Source organism: Netta rufina (genome assembly GCF_964035555.1).
Source record: "Netta rufina genome assembly, chromosome: 6".
In the NCBI taxonomy this organism is placed as follows: domain Eukaryota; kingdom Metazoa; phylum Chordata; class Aves; order Anseriformes; family Anatidae; genus Netta; species Netta rufina.
The window spans coordinates 34,931,941-34,945,136 of record NC_140129.1 but is presented as its reverse complement, the minus strand read 5'-3'; the positions used below and the strand labels follow the sequence as shown (position 1 = coordinate 34,945,136).

The window sequence follows — 13,196 nt, the reverse complement described above, 5'->3', positions numbered from 1 at the left end:
TTTTGATGAAGCACAGCTGCCAAGTAGATGTGCCCATGCCAGTACCTTGGTACAATACCAGCCTCCAGCCCTGCTGTACAGCTCCCACTGCCTCTGGAAATCTTAACAGCCTTTCCAGTGGGGGCTCACGGTCTTCTAAGTGTGTCTTTTTTCTATGATAAGTGATATATATATATATATATTCATTTTCCACACTGACAGAGATCGGTAGTTCCATTTAAAATATGAAGAGACTCTGTTTTGCCAGTTACACGGAAGGGAATTGTTGAAAACAGTTTTGTGCTCTTGCTGCAGATGATACCTGCAAACTAACCTGTGAAAATGGAGGAAAGTGCATTATAAACGAGAAGGGGGATCCCCGATGTCACTGCTGGCCTAGTTACTCAGGTGAAAGGTGTGAAACCAACCATTGCTACAATTACTGCCAGAACGGAGGAACCTGTGGAGCCTCTCTCCTTGGTAAATATTTATGTGCAGCTTTATATTATTATACCTACTGGAATTTAAATGTTTGAATATGTGTCTAGCTTGTGATTTCTTAATCTTTGTAACTTCTTTCCTTTGTTTGTGCTTATATTCTATGAAATATAACAGCATATACTACACATATACTTTATAATGAATAGTGCTTTTCTTTCATGTATCTCAGTATTTTGACAAAACTAAACTACATCCCACAAAAGCAAGCATGTAAGTATTCAGTGTAAAAACACATACTGAGGTGTGAAAAGGGACTTGTAAATTGTGAGGTCAAGTCAAATCATATCTGGAAAAGTCCCACAAATCTTGCTCTCTCTGTATCTCAATTCTCTCTCTAAAGTCTTAGGTGCTACTGGGCATACATGTCAAGTTGTTTCTTTAAGCTACAAAGTGGTGTGACTTAGATTTCCCCTGTATCTTACTGGAATTCACAAAATAGGCATTTTCCTCATCTAATTCTCCGGAATTGGTTGATCAGAATTAAAATCCTTTGTTTGCCTGAAGAAATTTGAAATCACATTTCTTATCTCAAGGGAGATTATCCTAACTGTCAAAATGTGCATATTTGGGAATTGATCTGTGTCCCTAACATGTAGGCCATTCGAGGTTGTATGCTTCAATTAAACACTGTTTGGGCTAGAAAGGGAAAGTGTGTTAAGAAGTACTCTAAAATCTAGTAATTGTGTGAGAAAGCAGATGAATTCTATTTCCTATTCCAAGGAACATTTAAATATCTTATTAAAAACAGGACAGCTGGAGGAGGAAGAGTTTGATGTCTAGTCTCTTCTTAGAAGCTGAAGTAGAATCATTTTCTCCTTTGTGTTGAAATGACCAACATCCTCGTTACTGAAAGGAAAATAGAGGCACTGGACCATATAAAAGGAGTTTGTGACTGTTTAACACAACCAAATGGACCCTCCTGTAATGCAGAATTAATCTTAGTCTCTGTGATAGAGGGGGGCTTACATCTTAATGCTTTCCTCAACATTCCTTACTAATTTAGCTTATATAGTTCAGTAATTCAGTTTCACTTACTATACTGGCTTCTGTGGATCCTCTTCTGATTTACAGACATATGGTAGCAAAAATCCAAGTGAATCCAAACCTAGTAATTTGTTGTATGCTAAACAAATGATTTTTCAGTTCTGAGTGTTTGAGGATTAATAATGTTTTTCATCGTTAATATTACTAAAAATGGCTAAATATTAGAAAATAAGAATTACTTGTACAGTCAACTTGAAGTTGATTAATTGTACTTGAGACTGCTTCTAACAGCTAATGGAACTACTGACACAAATGATAAACAGAGATTTGTATCAATTTAGTGAGATCAATACATGTTTAGTGAGGACATGCAAGTGAATGAAAGACAGTCATGGGTGATTTAAATGATGTGCAGAACTTCGCTGTTGTCTGAAGAGAGGATGTTTACTCCCACATCTTTAAATGTCACACATTTAATTGATACTTCTGTGGGGTTAAAAGGCTGTATATAACTAGTAACTTAGCTCCTATAGCACAGCTCAGTTCTGAATCCTGGACCTTGGGGTTTTCCTTTCCTTTTCTTTTGGCAGTTGGCAGTAGCCATTGGGCTCACTCACCTGCAGCAACTTGTGCTTTCTTTACCAGGCAGCTAGCAGTTGTTGTGCTCACACAGCTATTCTGTAACCTGGATTTTGAATATTTTTTTCCTATTAAATCCAGCATCTGAAATCTCTCAGTCTTGCTGAAATAATTAGTGTAGTACATTTGGTCACCAGTGAGTAAATGAGAGTTATGAGTGTATTATACAGTATACTTATGCTGAATTGTTAATCATGGTCCCATCTGCTATAGAAGGCCTGGAGATGCAGATGTTGTTCTTATTTCTTTTGGTCTCAAACAGGATTACATGCCTGTATCAAAAACATATCAGGAGAGCCAGCTTGGATGTCACCACAGTCCACATTTCAATGTTCAGTTGCCTGATTTTGGGAATCTGAGCCTTTAACTGCATCAGAAGTTTACTGTACCAAAATTAGCCAAAGCATGCCAAGCCTTTATTAGCTAAGACCAGCACAGAACCATTCCTGCTCATTACTGATGGAGACCTGGCTATTAAAATTGCAGCTTCTATTTGTAAGCAAAAAGAGAGCATCTGACTCCCATGTCCTTATGATGTCAAAATTTCTGATGACTATTACTGGGCATACCTGCTTATAGGAGTAGTATTCTGCTTGGAAAGTCCACTTTCCAAGTTTCATTTAATTTTTAATAATCATATTTCAAGTTAACCAGATTTCCCATCTGCCATGTCCAATTCACGAGGATAGCCATGCCTTGAAGCCTGTGCCATAACTTTCATGTGCTGGAGACGTGGAAGAAAAGACCATATATCTTTCTAAATCAAAGTGACTCCATCCAGCATTCCAGATAAAACTTTGAAATTGATCCACACCTCATTTTCCTTGCATGCCTTGCCCCTGGACCCTGTAAATATTCTATTAGGAAGAAATCTCTATTTTTTATCAGACTATATTTCTTATCTATATCAGACAATAAATTGTGTTTTCCTGAAACAAACTAACACGTCAGTGAGATGTCCCCATGTCCTCGCTTAATCTAATCCATGGTATACTAAAGCCATTATATATTTTACAGAGGGAAGCTAAACTGGATGCCCCTAAGGCATTGAAAACTGCAATTTATTAACTCAACAAAGCTTAATTCCTTAGGTGTTTTTGCATCAACTGTTTCTTTCCAGCTGGATATACTACTATGCTAAACATGTTACTGAGTCACTGAATTCAGTCAATGCACTTTTAGCTGCAAGGGCTGCATATACCATTCACATTTTGAACTGGGGGTGTGAAATCTGAAGCAGAGCAGCATTCATTTACTTCCTTCTCATCATCTCAGCCTTCCAGGCAGAGCTGATCTGCCTCATCAGGTTCATATGAGAGTTGTTAGTGGGCATGTTAGTTTATCCTTGCACATTGCAACACATAGGCTCTTTATTACAGGATTTCCTCTGCTTTTCATTTGTGGCTGTAGAACTTTAAAGTAGGCATTATATTTTGCCCATATTTCCAGTGTTACATCCTCCCAGGCTGACCTGTCCGCTAGCAAAAAGTATGGTACACACTGTTTATTTTTGTTTGCATGTGTAGAGAATTCTCTTACATCTGGAAAGTGTAAAATTTCTATTTTAAGTCAGCTCAGTATCATTTTGTTTCACTACTCTGATCCTATCTGTGTATACCATGTTCCCAAACAGTTCCTCCTAGTGCAGCTTTTGATCCATGACACAATTGGCTCATCAAACTGTCCTGCTAACACATTTCACTTTTTTTTTTTCCTTTTTTTTTTTTTTCCTTTTTTATTTTATTTTTTTTTTTGTTCAAAATGATGCAGCATTTTCCTTTGGAAGCTGCAACAGGAACGCGTGCTAGTGCCAATCTAGATCCTACCCACAAAATATAAATGACCCATGATAACTTCAGCTTGCTTTAATCTGTCTTTTGTAGAAGCTCTGATTGCCCTTATCGATTTTCTTATATTATCTAACTCAAATAGCCTCGATGGAGTCAATCTACAAGTGTTGTTCTACACACATACCCTTTGGAAAGCTTAGGGACTGTGAGGAAATTTCCAGGACAGAGCTGCAGAGCGTGTGCCTCAGGGCTAGCACTGGTGTGAGCAGAGGCAGCTGCAGATGGTGATGGCAGGCCATCAGCATGCTGAGCGGGAGTCAGGGTAGGGTACGCAGGGACCACTTAGCAGCTCTATTTCCACCATTTCCCAGTTTAAAGGAGTCAGTTGCTGGCTGTTATTTCTGCCACAATGGGCTTATGGAAGTGCCCCTGTGAATTTTGGGTTGCCGGAGACAAAATCTGGACCACTTGATGTGTGTTTGCTCATCCAAGTTGCCGTGGTGCATGCCTCCTGACTTGAGAGAAGCTGGTTCGGGTGCATGCTGCTGGTGTTTGCCCAGAAGCCTCACAGGAAAATGAGCTTCTGCAGGAGCCCAGCTGTTGTGAGGTTTCTGTAGGACTTGGGAAGTTTCTTTGTTGTTGGATTCTTGCTAGAAAACCAAGGTAGATACATCCTGAAAACAGATCTTTCATCATTTTCCGATAAAAATGGAATGACACAGCATATAAAATACACTTCTGGCAAATGTGTGTGTTCTAGCGAATGTGTAAATTCTGCTCTCTTTCACTACCTAATATATAATAGGAATGTGATAACCAATTAAGTAAATTGCAGAGTATTACTCATTTTTTAAAACATGATTGTGCTAAATCTTTGCTAGATGTGGTAAATTGTAGAACCTCATTATCTGCACACAAATGTTAATTTGTTAAACAAATCCCACTGGCAATTCAGGGATTATTCACTGTTGGTTTACTTACTGCTAAGCCTTTTGGCAAATTCCTATGTGAACATTATATAGCTAGAGATTGGGGCAGCTTTAATTAAAATTTATAAGTTTATGACAGTTGTATTGAACTACAAAAATTGAACAAAGAAAATGTCATCAGTTAATTAAAAGTACACATCTGAGACGTGTAATTAAAAGTTTGGATATAATAATGAACACTTTCCAATACCAAATTAACGGGAATTTGGAAAAAAAAATGTTACCATAAAAAATACACTTCCTTTTTACTTACAGTTAAAGGTAAAAATGTTGGATCAAAATTTTACGTGTCTTGAACACAATACCAAGATTTAACTCGTTCACAAAATTAGATAAATCTTTTTACTATATTTATGGTTCAAAGTTTATGTTTAACCACATAGAACCATGGTGTTTGTATGAAAGCAAATAAAAATGTGTTATTTCCACTAAACAAAAATTGATTAAACATATGTTTATATGTATACATATAAAGCAGTTTTTATTTTATGTTCTGTAATGTAAACAAAACAAGATGGTTTGGGGACGTGATGGTGCATACTGGAAACACTAGCAAAGTAAACAAGTTCTTTGATAATGTCTGGTCAGTCCCAGTAGTTCAAACTGGGAAGCTTCCAAGGGGCGTACTGTCCTGGTTTTGGCTGGGACAGAGTTAATTTTCTTCATAGAGGCTCATGCAATGCTGTGTTTCGAATTTTTGATGAAAATAGCAGTGATAATACAGTGATGTTTCAGCTGCTACAGAGCAGGGCTCACCCAGAGCCAAGGACTGCTCAGCTTCTTGTGCTGCCCTGCCAGCCAGGGGCTGGGGGTCCCCCAGGGGCTGGGAGGGGACACAGCCAGGACAGCTGGGCCAGGCGGCCCAAAGGGACATCCCTCAGCAATAACACTGGAAGAGTTGGCTGGGGTGGGGCTGCCTCTGCTCAGGATCTGGCTGGGCATCAGTCAGGAGGCGGTGAACAATTGCTTTGTACCTTGTTTTATCATCATTATTATTATTATTATTTCCTTTTCTTTCCAATTGCCTTCATCTCAACCCACTGTGGGTAAGGGGTGGGCAGTGAGCATACAGCTGTGTGGTGCTGAGCTTCCCAAGAGCTTAAAGCACAACACATGTACATCTTCTTGTAGCCAGGACAAGGGAAGGTACAGGAAGGGTGCATGGTTTACTGGGGGTCGAAGATGTCTGATCTGGCGTGCAGCTGACCCAGGGGTTCCAAAATAAGCCCCACAAACAACCTTGGAAAGAGCAGCCTTTAAGACTACAATAATGCATTTTGGGATGGTTCTTTTCTCCTTTTCTTTCACAACATGGAGAGAATACATATCTATTGGGATTGATCCCAATCAGCTCAGCTACTAATTATGTAGTGTAATACAGCTTCTCTCCAGTACTGTTGGTTCAGTAAAGCTAATTATGGTTCATCAGCATCAGAGAAATGAATTATTGTGATTCCCACAAACTGCTGATAACTACTCTAGAGGACATAATATTACTTATAGTAGGCTGGTGTGCCACATTGTTTTAATAGTGACAGCAAGTGAAATATGCAAATTAAATAGATTGTACATAACGAATAGAATACACATATTGCTGGTAGGGAATTTACCATGGACTGAAAGAAATAAATTACCTATGTCTTGGTGCAGACATTAATCTAGATGATCTAATTTTTTGAAAAAAAATAAAAAGCTTACAAAAAATGGTGTTTATTTTCCTAAAACAAAAGGCTGTACTTTATTTCTTAAAAAAAAAAAAAAAAAAAAAAAGCAAGCAGAATATCTTATGTGGTCATATCAAATACAGAATATTTCTCTGAGGTCTAGGTAATAGCATGAATCAAAAGTGCTTGCCCTACAGCTTTGTTCATTACAAAATAAATTCAAATAGGATTTTTGGATATATGACTAGATACATGAAATAAATCACCTAGATATTACAGGAACAATGCACTAAAATATTAATTAGCTATTTTTTAAGATAATTTGAAAAGCAGTTTGCTATTATATATCAAATTGAATCAGGAGACTAGGGGTAACTACAGCCTCTGTGCTAATTGAACATTTTAAGATTTGGGTCTTTGACAGATTCTTACAGATGTGTTTCTGTTGTTGTTTTTGTTTTGTTTTCTTTTTGCAAGAAAGGGGGAAACTACATTTCATCTTTATGGCAAAAGTTTCATGTTTTGGTCATGTCCTACTGCCAAAACCAACATCATATATCTCAGGGTCAGCATAAGGCATTGTTATTTAACTTGCTAAATTATGTGCAAAATGTTTGGAAAAAAATATCATTTTTTTTTTTGCGTTTCATCAGTTTCACAGTTAAGATTAAAACTTTGTATTTTTTTTGAGAGAGAAGACTATAGAGAGAATCTTCAGAGAATGGTGACAAGTACATTGCTTACTCAAATAAATGTCATTATAGTTTTTTGCTATTTGTTTTATGTGTCCTGTCAGTCCTCCCTTAATTATTATTTGTCTGCAATTCATTTGTGTGGAATTATTATTTATAATTACTTCAAATAGAAAATACCCACTGATATGGGGAGTTCATCCCTTGGTATGGGGATGCAAGTAGCAAACATCCACGTGCTACTTTCTCACATGTAGTGAGAAATTCAGTTTATCCAAAAATTGGATTAGGAATAGTAAATCACAAAGTGTGCCTATTCACTGTAATGCATTGAGTGTGGAGAAATCCTGAACAAAAAGATGTGCTTCTTGTTTTCTAGGTATTATTATTACAGCTTTCGAATGGAAACATTTTCATGTGAGATGTTGAAAATATGTTGCTATTTTGTCCTCCTTGACTACAAACAAGATTTTTCAACATAGGTAGTCAAAAACAGATTTATTTTTTTTTTTCTTAGGATTAATATGCTAGGGGTCTAAAGAGGATAGGTGAAGGCTAGGGTACGGATTTGTAATAGGTACAGGAAAAGACGGTATTCTCATACAGTCCATTTGAGGGCCGCACTGAAGAAAAAAGAACTCAAAACTGGGATTATTTTTTTCTTTGGGTTATTATTATTTTTTTTTTTTTAAATAAAATTCACCAAAAGATGGTTAGCTGAATCTGAAGAAGTTAATACTTCATAAGCCACTTATTAATATTTTTCTATACTATGTTGTGAATATTTTTCTATACTCTGTCGTTAATATGTCTGTTGTGGCACAGTTCAGGGATTAAGAGATGACTTTTGTCCCTACATAGTTCTAGTGCTGAAACTTCATAACGAGTGTAAATGCTTATATTCTCTGTGCATGAGATGCAGTGGTTGTTAGTTAGGATATATGATATCTTGGTTAATGTAAGTATTTTCTTTGCAAGCATAAATCAATATTTGGATTCTGTGCTGTGAAAACTTGTTTGTCTTTGTTTAATACTGCAGTTTTATTAAACTGTTCTTGGAAGCACTTTATATCCAAAATAATTTATGAGAATAAGGCAGATGAAAATGTCATTATTGTTATTACTATTATTTCAGATGCCAACAGTCTGTGTAAAATAGGCAATGAACTATTAACATTACTAAAAGTCATGTTAAATTCAGTGGTAAAAATGGTGTTTAGGCTATACTGAATTAAATTTTCATATAACTGTCAGCCATTTGGCATATTTATAAGGCTACATTAGCAAAGAATAGAATAATATTTTCTACAAACTAGGAAAATATCATGGTCCATCAGTTTAAAAAATAGGGGAATATTGGTAATAAAAAGCAATTTCAAACTTATATTTGAAAATAAAATATCACTATTTTATTTGAAAGATTGATTCGAATGTGAAAACCTCTGATTCGAGGGCAGAAATTTAAGTACAAGTGTATACATGGGGAAAAACAAAGACTCTGTGCTAACATCTGAGTTCTACATCTTTGATTTAATGTTTAGATCACAGGGGACAGATATGAATAACCAGGCTGATGCATATTAAACTAGTTGGAGCTATTTTAAGTCAATGGGTTTGTTCCTTCTGTACTCATTAGAGGAAGAGACTTACTGATCTCATGGCCTTTAGGATGATTTGTAAAACACTTTAAATTATAGTAGCTTAAAATAGAAAGTATTGAAAAGAATTGCATGAAGGGTTTGATGTAAAATAAGAGTAAGAAGTTAGGGAAGGAAAAATAATAAATAAATTATTCTACATGCCTTAGAAAAAGTAGAAAAAATAAGGGTACTTCCCTTGCATCGAAAAAATCTTCCATGAACATGATACTAAATGATTATATGACATTAAAACAAAGGCAGACTGGAAGAAAATGAGAATTGTGGAGTTTATGGCATATTTAGTTTAATCTGTGTAACTTTAATGAGACAGCCAACTAAATAGAACAGAGGCAAGAAAAAGAGTCTCACATTGCAGAGTTTTAGGTACAGCATCAGGAGACAATGTGAATTTGATAGTTGTTGTTGATACCTATACCAGAGATTGTATAAAAATTACTGAGGAAACAAGGAGTGAGACAAAATATGACAAGGAAGGGACCAAGTCAAAATGCTTCAGCAAATCAGGCAACAGTAAATATTTTCTGGTAGATTAATACAAAGGTGAGAAAAAATTATGGAAAAGTCACCCTTAAATGTTACTTCTTTTGTCTACTGAAGATGGTCGCTCTTCTGTACACTTTAAACCAAGTCCTTGGTCAGGCCCAAGTCAAGCATAGCTTCTCTTGTGTGCTCTCCAACCCACCCCTCCATGAAGCAGGATTGTTTGTATCTAAGAAGTTAGTTTCTGCTTCATTCCCTGGTGTGGAGTTTTACAAATGTAAATACAGGGATAACTGGAGTTTTTCATCAGAGAAAGACAGATAAAGCAGTAATGATTTCTTCCAGATTCCACAGCTGTACCATTGTCTGGATTGGACAGTCACTAATAAAATCCAATAATCAATTTTTCCCCGTTTGTGCTTGCAATTCCAGTCTGAAGGGCTTCTGCATTGTAGAATGTATACACAGTGCATTATGTAGTTAACTGTGGTTAACTGTAACCTTAATATTTCTTTATATGTAGCCCTATTCCATGACCAGCGAAGATGAGATAAGAAATAAATGCATACAAGTTTTACAACAGCCCATTAGCTGATTTCCTTTTCCAAATTTGCCATAACCAATTATATTGATGTACCCATTCAAGACTGGACATTTCAGTTCTCCCACCTTGTTTCTTAGAATTCTCTGTATATATAAATCATGCGTGTTCCTGTGTTTGTTCTCTGTAGTCTACTTATTGGTGCATTCTTTTTGTTCTACCTGATACCTATTTACTGTTAGACTATAGCTAGCCTATCCATACTCCTTTGTGCAGATGTAGTGTTTCTGTGTCTTTGCCTGTTAGCTGTCAGAGCTAATCCAAGAATGGACCCAATTAAGATCTTGATCGTACTTGCCAGCAGGTTGGGTTCCTTATGGTTCAAATGATATCTGTCCTGTCGGTGCGTTTATTCCAGAACTGTCCTGAGGTTCTGATGAATCTGCATCTCTCCATACCAATTTTGGAAGCCAGGAAGGAGAAAAGTGTTAAACTTGGTCTATTTACCCGAACTTTAAGGAAACTCAAAAGGCAGAATGATGAAAGCAAAGGGAAGGAGAGTGGGGAAAAAAAAAAATCATAAGAAATAAACAAGAATGAGACTAGATTATTAGGAAGTGAGAAGAGGACCAACTATTTGGACACAATAAGTCATTTGACTTGAAGAGAAGATTATAAATGAGATATAGAAGCAAATTCAGGAGATGGAAAGACGTGTACGTGATGCAGAATGTAGTTTTAGAGAAGATAAGCCTTAAAAAATCAGTGATAAGTGGAACAGTTTAATAAAACAGTAAAGTTGTAACAAAGCTATAAATCTCATAGACATTAGATTTAGATAAGGAGAAAAAATGGGAGAAATGAAACAGGTAAAAATCATAGGAGGAAAATGCATTAGGGTTTAAACAGTATTTTAAAACCCCTTAAAATAAACTACTGTAGACTAGGAAATACATAAATATTCTTTCCTTCATTACTTTTCAGAAATTGCATATTGGACCTTATATACATCTTTGGTCTGATACAAGACAACTCTCCTTAAGTTACAGTATTTATTATATTAGAGGGGCAGGATAACAGAACAGCCAGAGATATTTATTTTAGTAAAAATGTTATGTAAAATTGACTTACTAGTGTACTAGTAAATATTTTTGTATTCATGTGATATATACAAAACTTTGTACTTTTGAGAATAATGTAGTGAACTCTGAAGAAACTGCAATGATGAACTGCAAATACCTTCTGCAACTGAGTGGAACCCAACCTGTCAGGATGATTTGAGGAGCTTAGTCATATCAAATATTCCTACGTAAGACAGTCTTTCAAAATAATTCCCAAATAAATAGCCAGTGACCAACCATACACGTACATGCACAAGTGTCAGATGAAAAAGTCGGGCTCATACATTAAAGCTTGCTACCGCTACAAAAAAATATATCTTTAATGTAGTGATTATTATTTTAATTTGTATTTCTATCATAAATTAGTCTTATTTGTTTTGAACAGGGAGGCCTACCTGCAACTGTGCACTAGGTTTTACAGGACCAAACTGCAACCAGACAGTCTGCCATCATTTTTGCCAAAACGGAGGAACCTGCAGCGTCACTGCTGGAAATCAACCCTTTTGCAGCTGCTTGCCTGAGTACACAGGAGACAGATGTCAGTACTGTAAGTAATCTTCACACGCTAGTAAACCTGGATTTATAGTAGAAGTTTCACAGAATGGAAGTTTAACATGAATTGATTTAGTTATCTGTGGTACACATTGATAAAATTAGGTCCAAAATTATTCTTACTCCTAAGAAAATGGAATCTGGTCTATCCAAGTGATCTTTGAACATGCTTCCACAATATCCATCTACTCATGTAGGAGGAAAAATCTTTTTCAGAAGTGATTAATTTTAGTATTAATATGAAAAATCACCTAAAATGGAATTGTCCCAGACATCTGACTTCTTAAATAGAAATAACATCATTGAATTAAAGTTTTCTACTTAAACTTCTTATATTTGCTATTTTTTGCTGGTGGAATTCCTGAAATCATAATAATAATCTGACATACTTGGTTAAAGAATTTTTCTGGTATCCTTTATCTTCACAAATAGCCAACACTCTTTCTCCAACTGCTAATTTACCATTTTATTTCTAATCCTAAGTAAGCAGCATATCATCGGTGCTGCTTTGAGGTTCATTCTTCCATGTTCCTTCATCTACTCACTCCAAGATCACCTTAATTATCCAAACGTTTTCATGCCTTTAGAAAGTCTGTAGCACTCTAACAAGCAAGCCTAACTTAATTTCAATTAATTATCCGAGGTCAGAATTTTTTTCCTGTTTTTCAAAAATTTATTTTTCTCTACAGGTGTTTTGCATTGACTATAACACTGAGATAGAGGACCGTCATAGTGCTTGTAGGATGTTCATTGTGAAAACCATCATCTCTTTACATAATTCAGTGACTTCACTGAAAAGGCTATATTTAAACAAAATTGAAGGAAAATTAGTTGTTATAAAGGTCTGGTTTAGAATTACCTACTAGATACAAAAAGTACTTTGTTTTAGTGAAAGATTGTCAAACAGGGAATGGGTTACTGCGTATCTTTAAATAGGATTTGTACTGAAGTAAACTGAATGTATTTCCAGTTGGGAGACTATAAAATAAATTGAAGCCTTTGAAAGGAAAACCAGAAGTAATTGTGATTCTCTCCCACTTGGTATTAAACAAACTGCATGGGTCCACAAATAACTATCTGCAAACACAATTGGGTATTTGAAAACAGTATAAATCATGCCCAGACAGACATACAGATTAAGAAAAAATATTTACTTGAGGCTTACCCAAAACCAAACAAATTGTTTCTAGTTGAATGCTTCTGCAAACATGTTTTTTGCTTTTTGTTGTTGTTGTTTGTTGTTGTTGTTTAAAAGAATTAATTTAAATGTAAATTTAGGGTTACTTTTTAAACAGTGCTTATTGTCAGATTTGGGTTTTCTGCTGACACTTTGCAAAAATGCCACAATACAGAGACTCAAACACATCATAAAATACAAAATAAGCTACAGGTTTTGTTTATTTAGACCTTAATACTTTTAGGAAAAGAAGAGTCTTACAATCTTTTAGAGTATTATTTTGTAGCCAGTAACAGTTCTGTGACATCGTACAGATTGACAACTGTTGATATGTGCATAGATTCACACCTATTGTTTGTTTTGCTTTATTCAAAAATATGTATGATTTTTTTTTTCTGTATTAAAAGCGGTCAGTTTGTATGCCTA

General features: G+C 35.7%; 1 protein-coding gene across 1 annotated transcript in view; it reads left to right on the top strand.

The window, feature by feature from the left end:
• Positions 1-13,196, top strand: part of LRP1B (LDL receptor related protein 1B) — a gene marked incomplete at both ends in the record, with an annotated part of 669,864 nt that overhangs the window by 633,117 nt on the left and 23,551 nt on the right. The window contains 2 exons of the mRNA XM_084288908.1: positions 295-459; positions 11,427-11,588. Coding sequence (XP_084145034.1) covers positions 295-459; positions 11,427-11,588 — 327 coding nt within the window. The remainder of the gene's footprint in view (positions 1-294; positions 460-11,426; positions 11,589-13,196) is intronic.